Source organism: Leptidea sinapis, chromosome Z, assembly GCF_905404315.1.
Source record: "Leptidea sinapis chromosome Z, ilLepSina1.1, whole genome shotgun sequence".
NCBI classification, from domain to species: domain Eukaryota; kingdom Metazoa; phylum Arthropoda; class Insecta; order Lepidoptera; family Pieridae; genus Leptidea; species Leptidea sinapis.
Window position 1 is genome coordinate 5005189 of NC_066312.1, and position 17839 is coordinate 5023027.

The 17839-nt window shown below is 33.9% G+C and overlaps 1 protein-coding gene and 1 long non-coding RNA gene across 2 annotated transcripts; both read left to right on the forward strand.

Moving 5' to 3' along the window:
- The first annotated feature begins 827 nt into the window (after nt 1–827).
- Nucleotides 828–10807, forward strand: LOC126978678 (uncharacterized). Its single transcript, XR_007732666.1, has 3 exons — nt 828–888; nt 1314–1384; nt 10658–10807. It is a non-coding gene; the product is annotated as an uncharacterized LOC126978678 (long non-coding RNA).
- Nucleotides 10808–11164: 357 nt separating this feature from the next.
- LOC126978672 (uncharacterized) lies at nt 11165–16840 on the forward strand. The gene is made up of 5 exons (XM_050827671.1): nt 11165–11242; nt 11694–11912; nt 13261–13359; nt 13621–13727; nt 16546–16840. Exons 1-5 carry the CDS (start codon nt 11165–11167, stop codon nt 16547–16549), a joined length of 507 nt encoding a protein of 168 aa, XP_050683628.1. The 3' UTR covers nt 16550–16840.
- Nucleotides 16841–17839: the final 999 nt, after the last annotated feature.

Genomic DNA, 17839 nt, shown 5'->3' on the forward strand with positions numbered 1-17839 from the left:
CTGTCCAGAGGACTTGACAACGATTTTAAGAGACTGGTTCCGTCAGTACAAGGCTGGCATCCGGAAGAAAACCATGCACAATATCTCGAGATGACCGCTTTCTGGTGAACCAGGCATTGAGAAATCGCAAATCTTCTTATTTACATCACAAAAAGACTCTATTGGAAATGAGACATGTGTGTGTATGATTAGAATTATGAAATAAATTAAAATAAAATCTAAAGATGCCAGTGAAACAGGCTATTTTTCTAGGTGCCCATTTTTATTGCAAATTAGTGTACTAATCAGTAGTTAAGCGACATGAGATACTTGAATGGTCTGGACGTGTCACTGTCAATGTCAATAGCACAGTCTCGGTTTATTGATCCATTGATTAAAGAGACGCAATGTGACTTACTTTTGTAAGAATAATGTTTTCTTATAAATGGAGATACAAAGGTGGTGCTTAGCGTAACCTTATTGCGATTAGGGCATATGGTAGGACGACGATCGTTTTAGGGTAAATGTACAAATTAAATAAAAACAAACAAACAGTCATCGAATTTATTGTACACGAATGATTTTTGGTGTTTTATATTGTTTAATATGGACTTTTTAAATTGCTTTAAATAAAACTAGTTTTGAATACTTCTATACAATTTGAAAGACATTTGCGAGTATGTTTGCGCATAAAAACCCACAGACGTTAAAATTTTGCGAGACGTCGTTATATTGACAACAATAATTGATATTTTAAGAAATGCAAAGCCTGCGTAGCGGCTATCGCTTTTGACGGTCTGTTCAGACTAAAGATCAAGGCTAACTTTATTTATAAATTGACCGTAGCAGGAGACTGTCGGCAATTCTGTAACGCATTTTGCCAGTGTTTGGAGATATTTAAAACATACGGTGAGTAATCTATGTCTTTTCTTCTACTACACTAACTTTACTATTTTCAATGTCAACAAGAATAAAAGTGTGTTAATGCGTAAATCCTCTATAAACTTTCGTCAAAATTGAGACGCGTAAACATTACTAACAAGTTAAATATATTTATTGAATTGATTGAGTTTGATTTAAACATTTCCCGTCCTTTTTTTTATAATTATTATATTTGTATTATTGAGGAAATATAAATGCAACAAAAAAAGGTTATATTTTGAAGAAAATATATGTTTATTTGTTATTACATGTAGGATACATATTATTTCTTGTATAATTTTGCGTAGATTCAGTACACAATATTAATAAGAACCGTAATACTTAACAAATACTAATACTATAAGTGCCAGTGCCTTAAGTAATAGTATTTAAAAATTAAAATTTCGTTTTAGACATGGAACCAACTCATAGTTTGAAGAGAAGTCCTCAAGGAGAAGAGGAGAGAGAAAGTCCTTGGTTTTCTGTGAGTATATTATCTTGTTACTATGTATGTTATTATATTGGAGGTTTGCTCCTATAAGATACCTATAAACGTAAATTTTCTCATTACTACGGATAATTAATAATAACATTGTTTGTATTACTTATAGGTTAAATAATGTGTATGTTTGTAAGCTGTCCTATTACACAGTACTACTTCTGTCTGTAAAGAAACAGAAAAAACAGATGCCAGAGACATGTTTTTACGATTGCAGTTGTGTTTTATGTTTCGTTAATTTAAATGCGAAGAATGGTTAGACGATGTACTGCGCAGGAATACATTTATAAGTTGTTTACATTCTTGTCCAAACGTGTTACTTGAGTATTTGGTTTAAATTATAGTTTGTTTTATTTTATTTGCTTAGTTAAGCCTACGATAAGATATGCGTGTTGCGATATGTTTACTTGGATAATATTATTGTTATTGGAGATATATCTGCAAGGAATGGGGGTGCTGGCTTAGCGAGTGAAGTCACTTGACGAGATAAACAATACCATACATGTACTCTATAATGATACAATAAAAATATCATTCTTAATAGCATTTTGTAGTATCAAGGTCGGATGCGGTCAGACTCGTTTGCCAAAAACCTTTTCAGGAAAAGTTGTATGGCAAATGTAACTAGATTATTTATAACCTATATCTCGGGCTACTTACTATCCGCAACTCGCTGACTACACCAGCAAAATAGGCACCTGGGGACTCCCATGACCTTGGGGAGAGTCCTGGGTGATCCCAGGTGTTTGGCCCAGTGTCTGGCCACACTTCTACACTTTAGAATATTGTGTAAGGCCGTCTCTTCTGCCTCCATATCGGCTCTACACAGTAAACTGTGGGTGACACCAATATCAAACAGATCCCTGCTAAAAGAGCCATGACAAGTTATTATATGAGTTATTTTACGTAACCTTCGTTGAGGGAGTTTTATCAGTTTGCGGGGGAACTTCAAGTCTATTTGAGGTAGAGCTCGTTTGATTGTCTGCTCCCACCCAGTGTTTATAATGTAGTGAATGTTATTATTGATACATACGATTTAAGTCGTTTTGCTGGCGTTTAGCTTTTTAATTTTGGTTCAATTATAATAGTGCTTGCGTTAAATAAATTTATTTTTTTCTTGATTTCCTTCGTATGCATTGGGTGAGTTGATTCATAGCTTAAAACTTCTATCAATATTATTATTATACCTTTAACGAGCAATTCTTACAAATATATTTGCTTTACATAATGCGAATGTCGAAAACGGCTCTAATGATTTTAATGGAATTTAGTATATGTTGTAGTGTGTTTATCACATTTATACACGTATGAGCACACTCATCTCTCCAACAATATATAAGTATTTGTATAGAAAGATATGTAAAAAATAGAGTAATAAAGGAGCTTATTATCGCTTCAATACCCGAACCTCCAACATCACATGGCGACCCTGCCATTGCTGGCGCTGCGCAGTTGGTATAAAAATAAAGTGTATTAAAATACATATTACTAAATGTATAATAATTAAATGTCTAAATATATAAAGTTTATATTAAATTCTCAACGATATACTTAATTTAAAACCAAAATTAAAAGTAATATAAATTACGAAGAGTTCAAAATAAAAAATGAATTAAAAGTGAGAAGTGTTTGTTGGCGCTTGCTGTGCTGGTGTTTAGGAAAGCTGATGGTGCCTATGATGTGGTGATGGTGCCTAGCAGGGTGCCGGAAGTTGCAGGGCTCTCTTTAATATTATTTTTTCTTTTTTTTATATATTTTTTTTCAGGAATATTAAATATCATTTTAAATGTTCCTTTGTATAATAAAGAAAGAACTAAGTTTCCAGTTATTCTTATGTGAATACTTATTAATTAATATATTAATGTAACACATATAAATATATTCTTACAATTTACATTCATTCACTTTATTTTGATTTATTCTTTTATTATTATATTGTTTGTAGTGATCTCTTATTGATCCAGTACTTAACATTAATGTTAAAAGTAATTTTTTTTTTATTATTTTTCGTTATCTTCTAAATTAAGTTTAATATTAATATGGTTAAGCAAAATTACGTTTCGTATCGATAAGCTTTAAAAAATTTAAAATAGAGTCACATTCAGATTTTTTTTTCATCATAATAAAACAATGTAAATTTAAAATCCTACATCAGTGTTGAGTACAGATTACCTTGTTTTAATTGTTTTTTTTTCATATTCTTAACTTAAAAAATTTTGTTTTAAGTTTCCAAATTTATAACAATCTAATAAATTTTATGTATAACAATTTTCTTTTAATAACCTATAGAGTCGCCTTTAGAGAAGTGTTTTCACATAATTTAAAAATTATATTAAATGTATTGTTTTTATAAGTTATATACGGAACGCGAGAGGTAGAGTCCCGCATCGTTTATAATATTTTATTTTCAGTTTTATTTGTGTAAGTTATATTTTTTGTTTTGTTTGAAAACTTGTAGTAGAACAATAAACTTTTATATCAGTTTCGAGTGGCAAAATTGATATTGGCATGGAAAAGCAGAGCCAGCTCATTAGATAACTTACTCAATTTTTTAACAAAAGACGATTTACTTTATTTTTCCTTCACATATAAGTATACCTTTATTTTTAGAATACGGTACACTCTACCGTTCATAGTAGGTAATCATTGTTTACATGATATGATTGGGAATTACTTATTTCAGGTTTTTATTTATTTCGTAAATAGTATCTTTCTTGACTTATTTAATAATATATACGTAATCTTACTTAATATCGATAGGGATTTATTAATCCAGTTGTTTTAAATTATAATTAGCGGAAATATGAGTCGCGTCGTATAAACAAACCCACACGAGTTTTTTTAACAAGTTTTGATTTTGAGTAATTTAAAAGTTTCAAGAAGTCTGGAATTGTTATTTTAAATAATTAATTTCATTTTTTTTTGTCATTCAATTAAAATTACTTATAAATTAGTGTACATTTAAACAACTATTTGAATTATTTCAGTAATTATGTTGAAGTATTTTTAATGTTTATATTATTTTATTTTATATTCAGTAGCGGTCCGTAACTCATAAGTTCGGTTTACTTATAATAAATGTGATTTATTATAAGTAAACCAAAATTATTCGGCATCGAAGATTTTATAGTGGATTTTTATTGAAGACTACACTCACATAGGACCCTACCCTACATTGGTTACCCCTTCAAAAGAACACATTATATAATAAAAGTGAACACATTATTTAATAAAAGTTATTTGAAGAATATACACGACACCTAACGTTGGAGCAATGCCATCAGCGGAAGTCTTCGATCACAGTGTTCTCAAGGATTCCAGATTTTTCGTCATGACGTTCCAGTCAAGTATCAGAAGTTATTCAGAAGAAGTCCAGTCATGAACGTCGGGGTAGCCACTCTCACTGCGGAAATGGAGAAAATAAACGCGTGTCTCTCAAATATCGAACGATCAGACTACAGCGACCCAGGTCATAGTTACGCAGTATTCGGGACTCTTCAAGGTCGCTGTCAAAGCTACGTCGTCCCGGTGCACCCGACTGGTTGTGCAGCTACCACTTCAGGTACCGACACCGTGCTCATAAGTGCATCCCGCCGTGCGCGAGGAAATGAAGCCCCAGTCCCAGTGCAGCAGCTACCCAGCCGGAAAACTAGCGCGGGAGGAACAGACAAAGGTGGAGGTCTGTACCATAACACCGTGCAGCCGTCTTATAGTAACAGATTTAAATTCTAGTTTAAGATTTTTAGTTGATACCGGTGGCAATGTTTTGAAACTATCTTACCAGTGTCCAAAAACCATTAATGAATAACCGCAATCAGATTTTAAGTTATAAACTGCTAGCGGTGCAGAAATTGCAACTTATTGCGTTAAATCTTTAGTTTTAAATCTTAATTTAAGAAGACCGTACCTTTGGGAATTTATTTTAACAGATGTTAAACAGCCCATTATATTAACGGATTTTTAACGCTTTATAAGCTAGAGATCAAATTTCTGCACAAAAGAGAAAATTATTAAAACCGAGTCAGGGGGATTTAAGAAGGGAAATAGATGTTTTTTTAATTTATTCTTTCTCTGTCTGTTTGTACGGGCTAATCTCTGAAACTAATCCACCGATTTAATTGAAATTTTGCATGAAAATAACTCACATCCTCGGTCAACATCTTAGATACTTTTCATCCCGGAAATTTAAAGAGTTCCCTTAGGAAAGTTAAAAACCTAAAGCTACTTATATAGCGTAGTACACTACAACTTATGCACATAATTTAATAAAGTTTGGCATGTTGATACCTCCTATTGCTGGTAAAATATTAAATACTTTTCATCCCGGAAAATTAAAGAGTTCCCGTGTGAATGTTAAAAAAGTAAAGTTACTTATAAAGCATAGTACACAACAACTTCAGTACATAATTTAATAAAATATGGCATGTTGATACCTTATATTGTCGGTCAACACTTTAAATACCTTTCATCCCAGAAAGTTAAAGAGTTCCCGTGGGATAGTTAATAAACTAAAGTAACTTATATAGCTTAGAGCACAACAACTCATGCCCCTAATTTAGTAAGATTTGGCATATTGATACCTTTTATTGCCGGTCAACACTTTAAATACTTTTCATCCCAGAAAATCAAAGAGATCCCGTGAGATAGTTAAAAAACTAAAGTTAATTATATTGCTTAGTGCACATCAACTTATGCACATAATTAAAAAAAAAATGAAATTGCACCTTATTTTGCCAATCAACATCTTGGATACTTTTAATCCTGTAAAATTAAAGATTCCCCGCGGGAACGTTAAAAATGTATAGTTTCATATATAGCTTAGCACACATCAATTTAAGCACCTTATTTAGTAAAATATGACAAGTTGATACCTTAAATTGCCGGTAAAACAATGTGTATTACAAAATTTACAAATCCCATAACGACATTAGTGATGGGTTCTCGCGGGAAACTAAAACACTACAAAAACATTGTCCAGCATAGCGTCATTCATATCAAATCAATTGTGTGTGACGGACGTCATATCTACTTGAGGCAAAGAGTGAGAACGACAAGTCCTTTAGGTCAGACATACTAAAATAGGTACATCGATACATACTAATTATACAACTTAATCATACAACCCTGTGAAAATCTCAGCCCAACCTTTTGGCTTTCCAAAAAGTATCTGCTAATATTAAAAAAACGAAAGTTTGTTAGAATGTATAGACGTCTGGATGTAGTTTGTTGCTCTTTCACGTGAAATCTACTTTATGTATTTTATTGAAACTTTACAGTAATATAACTTACATGCCAGAATAACACTTGCATAACAGATATTTATAGTGGACATATTTTGTCTATACTACATTATTTGAACAAATATTTGAATAGTTATGACGATGACGATAAACAATCGAGTGCGCGATTTTGTTGTGCAGTCCGGTGGCAGGCGGTGGGACGGGCATGCGGGTGGAGTTATTAATTTTAAGCGCCTGCAGGTCCAATTAAATTGCTTTTTAAATGACTATCAAGAAATTGCAGGGTCAAACCTTAAAAGATGCAGGTATACATTTGGGCATGCCATGTTTTTTCTACGGCCAACTCTACGTGACTTGTATTCACGCGTTTCTAAATCGCAAAATCTGCATGTTTATGCTGACTGAAATACATCGTTTAACATAATTTAGGAGGACATAAGGGTATATTGTAGTATCTACCTATAACTTTTGCATCGTATACATACATCCGTACTTATCTATCCTAACAAACTATAGTTGTTCGAACACTTACATCTGCCTGCGTCCCGAATAGCAGAATAATATAAATTCATTGAAAAATTTACGAAAAAATAAAATAATACTTTCTTTAATAACACTTTCTTTCATTTAAAATCATTATCACAATTTTCTAGAGGGTAATCTTTTTTTATAAAGATGGAGGACCAAAGAGGCTACGAGCCACCTGGTTATCTGTAAGTGATGCCGCCCACATTCTCTTGCAACATCAGAGGAATCACAAGAGCATTATATGGCAAAACAACGTTTGCCGGGTCAGCTAGTTGGCGAATAAGAAAATACTTCAAAATACGACTTTAATAGAGCCTATCATTGTATTTGTGTTGCCCCTTGCAATATAGAAAAAACCTGCTATTATTACCCGTTTGGACTTTCCGAATTTCCCCGATTCACCTTTGGATCAAGAAACAAAGAACAAGCGACAATTACTTTTTATAAGTGAATTCACGGTCGCTATACAGCATATTAGCGGTAAAGATAATATTATTGTAGTCGATACCTTATCACGTGTAGATACAATTGTATACCCAACTGTACTCGACTTCGACAAACATAGATTTAGATTAGTATGACGCAACATGGGCATAGCGACAATAATGTTAAGTTTAAGAAAATGTATTTACCCAATTGTAGAAAAGGAGTTTTTTGTTGAAGTTTCGAGCAATGTTATTAGGCCTTATTTAACCGAACATTTTAGGAAAATTGCTTTTAATAGTGTTCATAGTTTAAGACATCCAGGTTTACATAAGACCCGAAAGATGGTCTCAAAACAATTTTTTTGGCCTGGTATGAATGTTGATATAGGGAAATGGACTAAAGCATATTCAATGTAAAGGATTAAAAATTTCTCGTCACGTTGTTTCGGATATTGGGCAATTCCTCGAAGTTTCTCGATTCGAGCATATACACGTGGATTTAGTTGGTCGCTTGCCGACAACTCCACAGGGATATAGATATTTATTCACAATTATAGATAGACGTACACAATGGCCCGAGGAATTTCCCGTAAAAGAAATTACTGCAGATATATTGCTAAGTATATTTATGAAGGTTGGATAGTTAGGTACGGTTGCCCTGTTCGTTAATGTCGTTTTTAGGTTTTTAAATGAGCCGTACTACGCCTTACCACCCACAATGTAATGGTGCGGTGGAAAGGTGGCATAGATCATTAAAGGCAGCCCTAATGGCATGAATACTTGATAGTAATAGGTCGTCGATTGAAGAGTGGCCTACGGTTATGTTATGGTTAAGAGCAGCGATTCGGACTGACAGTGGTGTTAGTCCCCATAATTGGCCTTCGGTAAAACTTTACGTTTGCCTGGCGAATTCTATGATAGTTCTACGATAGTACGTCATGGACTATCGTATAACCATCATGTTATTCGCCAGGCAAACAATGATCCTTATACGGCTTCGACTTTCAATAACCTATCTATCCTTAGTTTACGCTTACTTACATTTCAATAGCCTATCGACAGATAGCATTGGACTATAACTGGTGATGTAACTATATTGTACATAACTATGGATAGATAGAGTAACCGACAAAGTTCAAACGATTGCGAAACAGAGGTGGCACTGGGCAGGGCACATAGTTCGACGGACAGATGGCCGTTGGGGCAGTAAAGTCCGCAAATGGCGACCACGAAAAGGAAGACGGCCGTTAGTTTAGTAAGTAATAACCATGACACTACTTCTTAATATATAACGAGAGATAAAACTAATGCAAAAAATAGTCGTGTATTCGGTTTTACAACATTATAGTCACGTTTTTATTGGAGATGAGGTACATAGATCACTTAAGCCAACGTACGATGCTCCATATACAGTTTTGGAACAAGGTCTAAAAGTTTTAAAAATTCAACTTCTAGGTCCAGTCACACGCATTTCAATAGATAGGTTAAAACCAGCGTTTATGATAAATGATGATCCCCGGGTAGAAAATATATTGTTCCACATTCAGTCGAAGTCGGTTCAGCTTGCGCCACCAATAAGTGTAACAAGGAGCGGTCGTGTAATTCGACGACCCGTGCGATTCGCGCTGATTAATATTCAGACAGAATCAGCTATAATATACCATTGTTTTAAATTTATGCATGTTTATATTTTATTGAATTTCAATTAATTATATGTGTTATATTTAAGTTTTTGAGAATAATTTTAAAGGTTCAATATTTCATTTTATGTTTAACATAGAAAAATGATTAATTTAATAATGTGCGGATTTTACATATTTTGTGTTGTGCAAGAGTAGACACATGATCATTAATTATTTGTAATTAAATGTAGGTTAAGTAAATAATTATAATCTATTACATATAAGTAGAAATACTTCTACTTATAAGTCGAAAGACAAAGGTAACAATATGATCACTCAATAAGCATTTTTATACAGTATTATTACCGAGTAGTAATTGTGTATAAATGTTACGACTAAAAATGTATTTTTAACATTTCGTTATTAACTTTGTTTTTTTGTATAAAGGGGGGGGGGAGGGTAAAGTGTAGGGACACACCTATGCAAATCTACTTATGGAAGCTATTTGTAAATGTATGCGTGTTCACACTGTGTGAATTATTATTATTTTATATATGTATTCCCATCCATTATTATTTTATTTTATATTCCGTAGCGATCCGTAACTCATTTAGTTCGCTTCACTTATAATAAATGTGAATCATATTTTGTATGCAGCACCTTACAAACTAATTTGTTATGTATAATAGTACAGCCATTATAAAATAATGTATTTGATTGAAAAAAAAAAGGCAAAAAAAGGGCATTTATTTTCTCAAAATTGATCCCTCTAGAATTATTTTTGATGTCATTTCTAATATACTAGTTACTCCTACCGCTTCGGAATCAAATGGCACTCTGAGAGAGAAGAAGCGGTGCAAAAAACTCTCCCAGCATTCCTTTTTTTTGCACTCTATTCAATAAAATATACAATATTGTACAGTCATTTCTATCGCTATAAAACAATCATAATCTAGTCCCAGGCTGTCCGATCACTTAGATATTCAGCTGTGGAGTAGTAGGACTTACGACAGAGCCATTTTTTAATAAAACATTTAAATTTATTTATGGATAATGCCTGAACAGTGGCTGGGACTTTATTATAAAAGTGTATACATTTATCTTAAAGCTATTATGTATCTTATGAAGCCTATTAGAATTAGTTACAAATTAGTAATAATGAAAATCACTATTAAGAACAAAAAGGTGGTTTTTCTTTGAGACACTGTCTATAACCAAGCTGATATAAAGCACGAACAGGTCTCATTTGCAAATTACCGTTGAGTTTCTTGCATGTTCTTCTTACGAGCACTACTTTTACCCAACATAAGGTTCATTCACGATTCAAAAGCACTATGTTAAAACCTAATTTATAAAGTTTAATTAACTTTGATTGACTTTTTTTTTATATGTGGCAACACAAATTAGTTTTCACCATCAGCTGGTATACTTGGTTGTACACAGATATTGAAGTGTGCCAAGTGTCACGATTGGTACCCGACCTTGTGCCACAGGCCCACGATCGGTGACTGGCACTGCCCGTCCTGCCAGCGGAAGCTCAACGAGGTGGTCGAACACGGTGCATTCCAGCAGCCCATGGAGCAGACGTTCAACAGAGACTGGGGTCGCGTAATAAATAATAACTCTCTAACAACTCTCAACCATCCTAATTTTCAAAATACTTTTCCATTGTATTTTCCGGAACATCTCGGAAACGGCTGGATGTATGATACATAATAATTAATATTATGCAGTCTAAAAATAATTAAGTTTGCAAAGTGTTTAATTAAATTCTTTACTTTAACGTATAATTTAGCGTAATATACATAAACGAATGAAAAAAATATAATTATGTAATTGGGATTCAGATTCAGTATACAATATTAATAAAAATCGTAATGCTCAAATAGTAATACTATAAGAGCCAGTATTTAAATAATAGTATTTAAAAATTAAAATTTCGTTTTAGACATGGAACCAACTCCAAATCAAAGTTTGGAGAGAAGTCCTCAAGGAGAAGGAGAGCATGGAGCAAGTCCTTGGTTTTCTGTAAGTATATTGTCTTGTTTGTGTGTATGTTATGATCTTGTTTGTATGTTTGTTAATATAGTGGAATTTTGCTCCTATAAGATACCGATAAACGTAAATATTCTCATTGCTACAGATAATTCATAATAACATTGTTTATAGTACTTTTAGGTTAAATAATGTGTATGTTTGTAAGCTGTCGTATTACGCAGTACTATTTCTGTCTCTTGTAAAGAAACAGAAAACAGATGCCAGAGACATATTTTTACGATTGCAGTTGTGTTTTGTGATTCGTCGAGTTATTTTACGGAGCCTTGGTCGAGGGAGTATTATCAGCTTACGAGGGTGCTTGAAGTCAAAAGTACTTAATTCAAAACTAAGCAATAAAGTTTATTTAACTTTGACTTAATTTTTTATGTGTGACTACACAAATTACTTTTCACCATTAGCTGGTATACTTGGTTGTACACAGATACGGGAGTGTGCCAAGTGTCACTTAGGGTACCCGAGCTTGTGCAAGAGTCGTGCGGCCACCGAGCTGTCAGTCGTTAGCTCGCACTGCCCGCCCTGCCGGTTTAGGCCCAACGAGATAGTCGCGCCCGATGCAACCCAGCAGCCCATGAATCAGACTCAAAGGTTGAAGAGAAGTCCTCAAGGACAAGGGGAGCATGGAGCTGGTCCTTGTTTTTCTGTAAGTATATTTTCTTATTTGTATGTGTATTATGTTGTTTACATGTATGTTATGCTCTTGTTTGTATGTATGTTAATATAGTGGAGGTTTGCTTCTATAAGATACCTTTAAACATAAATGTTCTCTTTACTACGACTAATTAATAATAACATTGTTTGTAGTACTTATGGGTTAATAATGTGTATGTTTGTAAGCTGTCGTATTACACAATACTATTTCTGTCTCTTGTAAAGAAACAGAAAACAGATGCAACAGACAGATGTTTTGTTATTTTAAATGCGAAAAAAGGTTAGACAATGTACTGCGCTGGTATAATTCATAAGTTTTTTACAATCTTATCAAAACGAGTTACGTAAGTATATTGTTGAAATTATAGTTTGTATGCGTATTGCGATATGTTAACTTGGATAATATTATTGTTATTGGAGACATCGCTGCAAGGAATGCGGGTGCTGGCTGAGCGAGAGAAGTCACTTGACGAGATAAACAATTACATACATGCACTCTATAACGATTAAATAAAAAGATCATTCTTAAAAGCACTTTATAGTATCAAGGTTAGACGCGATCAGACTCGTTTAGCAGAAACCTTTACAGGAAATGATGTATCATGAGCAAATGTTATTCGTTTATTACCTATGTCATGGGCTACTTACTATGCGCAACTCGCACAGCAGAAAAATAGGAGATTTTGCGTCGTGGAGTCGGCATCTAAATCTTCCATCCCAAACCCTCAAGGTACTTTATTAAACCTCTGGTGTCACCCATTACCTTGAGGAGAGTCTTCTATGTATGTGGCCGTGTCTGCTACCTCGGTGCAGGCTCTGCACGAAAAATGACACGAGTCAGAGAAAAAGTCCCTGGAACTTGAAATCGTTCTTAATTCTACGACCACAACGGTATATTATTTACGTTTATTTAAACAAAACAAAACTTATAACTATATTTACAATACTATCTATGACTAAATAAAATTAAAATGATCATTACGGGGAATCGTACCAAGAATATCGGCAGCATTTCCACGTTGGATAGCTAGGCTGATCGGTTGATCGAAATAGCTGTCAGCGCTTGGGTTTCCAGTAGCCCTATTGAGGCGCGAAGATACTTACTTTGACCATCCTCGCGCCTCTGGGCCTCACGGGCCAACTGTTTCAACACCAATCCAACCTCGAAGCTCTTGCACTAATGGAAGTTAGTACAAACTTCGGTAAAAATTCTCCAAATTGAGCTTCAATAAAATACCAGTCTTGTATCAGAATAACAGATCTGTAGCAATTGCCACTCTTGCTACGTGGTTAATCCGGCACTGTGCGTTGTTATTAATAGTAGAATTATCACTCGACAGATACGATGGAATGTACAAGTAAGGGAAGTAGTACCCGTATCTGCTGTGGAGGGACGACCCCAGCCCGGCGCCCTGGAGGCAAGCAAGCAAACCGTTGTAGTGAGTATACTGCAGTATCTGTCTGTTAGTACTTGGTGTATATCTGGTGCAGAGTAATCACACCCGCGTGGCGTCTGGAGACGCCAGGCTTGAGAACAGTGCTGTCACTATATCTAGTGAGAGGTGGTGAAAATCGAGACAAGAACTGATACTTCAACAAGTCAATGAAGGAGTGCTTTTGATCTATCTGGCACCATTGATGATACGAGATATTATACAGTACAGTAGATATGTTGTTGATTACGAACACTCTTATTTCAGAAGCCACAAGAAATAAAACAATATTCTTCGCCCAGCTCACCCGACCCGTCGCCCGAACAGCTACCAGAACCAACACCCGGCCCCTCAACGAAATATGGAAACTACAAGTAACTATCACTTATAGACACTTTCCGAAGATGCATGAAATATTTCATTCTAAGTTACAAGTAAAAAATTCAATTAGGTAAGATTATTGTGCTAGTACAATAGGTTTAGTAGATTTGTTCTCTTGTTAGTGAACAGAAAGTTAATGACGGTGGCGTAATAATAATAATATCCTGGCACCCGAAAACCTCATGCCTTCTGCAAACGTTAATGTTGAAAATTATTATAATAATTAATTAATAATATCATTACTTAAGTAGCGAAAATTACCATACTTCAGAACGGGTTGATTTTACCAATAAATTTAATGCTCTGGCGCACAACATAAAAATGTTTGAGATAAGAATTCACTACACCTTCTTGGAGCTCCAATATTTCCTGTTTCATGTACGATCTTAGACGATCATATTAAATAAATTAAAAACGTTTCACACAGATAACTTAAAATTAATTCTCAAATGGCCTTTTTATTACGGAAATTTCCAAATTTACTTGATTTCATTGATAGTTCCCTTAAAAATATTTTAGTAATCGTTTTGAATTGCGCGTTTTCAGATCATGCATAGTCTCAAGCCTCGTTACCAATATGGTTTTGTGGTTTGGATACTTGTATTATTTCGGGCGTTGCCTTACCAGCATTCCTATCTTCATTTCATAGTACGCAGCCTTTCGTTACTAGAATAAATTATGTATATATATATATATATATATCAATCATGTATATAACTGAGATATTGCGTAATTGAACGAAGCAACAATGCTTAGCTAAATATTACAAATGTTCAAAGTTTTTGAGACGATTTATAGTGTCAAAAAGTATGGGAAGCACTTCTTAATACGTCAGTCATTGATGATCTTTTGATCATAACTACTGACAGAACAGAGCGTGCTCGTCTTATGGCCACTACTTAAAAAACCGGACTTTTGGTGACGAGCGTTGCATTCTGCGCCGATTTGAACACTACTTGACATTTTCACATTATCAATATGCGTATCAGATGTAAAATTGAATGAACCACATCAATGCCGATGTGGCGTTCAGGTAATATTCAGGGCGTCACAGCTATCCTGCCTAAAATCGGAAGGCCACGTCAGAAGTTACCTCAGCAATAAAGTCATCCACAGGGCATTGCCGCTCTAAATATACCAGCTGTTTTAGAGCCAAATGGTATGTACCCACCGCGATGGCAAGCGTCCTGATGGAATTATATGGTGGGCTGAGCACAGGGAAGGGAACTGGTGGGGAACGCGACTTGCGTTGACACTCTGCCTCCTTGTCATGTCCAAGTACATCAGTGATGCTGAGGCTGCTTCGACTGCTGAAGACAGCAAGGGTCGCAAATATGTCGGTCTTAGTGAGTCATACCACTTTGTGCCGTTTGGTTTTAGCAATTCATATTGTTTGTGAAAATGTTGCTCAATTGTAAAAAAAAATCTCATCCTTAAACAAAATTTTTCTGTGACCTTTCTTTACGTACCACTTCAGTAGTTGTTTAGACTTTACCACCCTATTCTTTTTAAAATTATCAGTAAAGAAATTACCAGTACGTGTCTTATAAGATGCAAGGTTTTCTACTGTACATTACATCAAAATGCTGTACCAACAAAGGTATACAATACGTCGAAACCATTTACCTTTTTTACCAATTATTAAATTTATGCTTTCTTTTTGAGTACTAATGAGATTACTGTCACTTGGCTAGTTTGTAATTTGACATATCTGGATGCACTAGTAGGTTAACTTTATACTTGAAAGATTAACTATACACCTAATAATAAGTGTTAAATCAACTCATGCTAATAAAAATGCAATATAAATTTATCCAAACAAAACAAATCTTATAATTATATTTACAATACTATGAATACATTAAATTAAAAATTATAATTTACCGAGTACAAACCAAGTACAGTAGCAAGAATACTGGCAGCATTTCCACGTTGGATGATCCGTTGATCGAAATAGCTGTCAGCGCTTGGGTTTCCAGTAGCCCTATTGAGGCGCGAAGATACTTACTTTGTACATCCTCCGTGCCTCTGGGCCCCACGGGCCAAGTGTCTGGACACCGTACAGACAAAGATGTTTCTCTTGTCTGTACGTCTCGAGTAAAGGCATTATGCCGTCATGATGTTTCAAGAGATTGTTGTCATTGATAAGCAGTCGTAGTTTCGAAGAAGTTTGATAAGAGTAAGCTTCAAGGTTATGTGCAGTATTATTAATTACAGTAATTACATTTTTCAATGTGAATTGAATTATCGACATTGCTACGTATACGTCTGCAAATTTTTCCAAATTTTGTTGCTGTCTATCTTTGATGGCAATCTGTAATTAGATTGTCTTTACCATCTTCAAGAACAGTATTTGCCTCTGGGAATGGATTTTGAAAATAAGTATTAACGGAAATGCAAAAACCAAGCAACATGAACGGAGCTTTGATATCGGCATTTGGCAGAAAGTTATTTTCTGATACTTTAATTATCTTGCTCTCAATGGCGTGACGGCACAAATATGCGTTAAATATTCCGGTATCAATATCATTAGTATCATCCATAATAAATTTTTAATATTCGTATGTAATGACATTTTAAATAATTGAAAAAAAAAATTTATATCGCTTATGCTTGCCGTCTATTCTTGGTAGTTGCATGTGCTCTATCCACCAAAGTTATCCATATAGTAACGCAATCTTGTTTTACTATATTACCTACTGCTTTTTTTTTGTATATGGGTCAACCAAATGCTAGTTTTCTAAATGACGCACGTACAATTAACAAAATACCTACCTGGAAAAAATAACCATAATTTTTTTTCTCTTACAGATAAGCATTGAACTCTCCAGCAATCAGAGCTTTCTCAAAAAATTTTCTGCAAAATCGTTTATGGATTTGAAGTGTCGGTGGAGAATATTTACCTACAATATTTTAATTATTAAGCTGTTTAATATTTTTACTTATAAGTTTCAATTTTAATGTTAATTTGAATAGTTTTTGATCTAAACGCTGACGAAAAAGTAAAAAAAACCAATGTTTAATTCTTAAGCAATGTTTGAGTAGTAAGCACGTTTCTGATAGTATGCAATATATCATATGAATATTTAATTTACAAACATAAGTTATTAAATCGTGTTGCATGTTGTATGTAACATACTTTGACAGTTCCATTGAATAATATTAAGTTGATAATAATTATCATTTAAATTCGCCATGTGAACTAAAATTTAATAAAAATAATAAAAGATTGATAAGAGTCAAATTACAATACTTACACAGTTTAGTGATTAATTTTGTATCATTCAAGTTTTCTTACTAATATAATTACTAATATATAATAATAATACTTTCTGCTGGTGATATTTTGTACATTTATTTTATTTTTATTTTGGATATTTCCTTAGGAAACTTCATTAATGTTGTAACATCTCGGTGAGCATTAGACTCTAAGTAATTTTAATAATTAATTAAACATTTTGCACGCTCGGTTCAAGCGGAACGTGACAATGAGTCATACATTGTCGTACGGAGTCACTGGAGTTCATCTATTTGTAATACGTTAACACGTTAATAACTACTTATAAAATAGCTATATTATACGGAAATTTATTGTTAAATCAAGTCCACTCATAAAAACACTTATACATACTAGTACTACTTACAAGCAACGCGAAAAATATTACAATATCTTCTTATAGTATGTAGTGGTATAAGACATTAAAACACCACAAGTACCTATAAAAAGAATTATTGTTATTTATTATATACTGCTCAAAACTATTATTACACATAGGATCATCATCGTGTTTTTAGTAGTTGTCATTAAAGGGGCTAAAAGGCAAGGTTATTAATGTTCTTTGACTTCCGCCACGGCCATCTTTGTACATAGTCATGTTACGCAGTGCTCCTGTTTAATTATTAATTTGTGCCGTATATTATTATACTTATATATTAATTAACTAGCCGTTCCCGTCCGTTTCCCTGTGCTATTTAAAAGGAATTCCAAAAATAAGGTGCCAAAAACCATCTAAGATAAATATCGCATCGAATGGTGGTAGTTTCATGTCGATACGATCAGTGGTTTAGGCGTGAAAGAGCCTCAAACAATGGCCATTTTCATTAT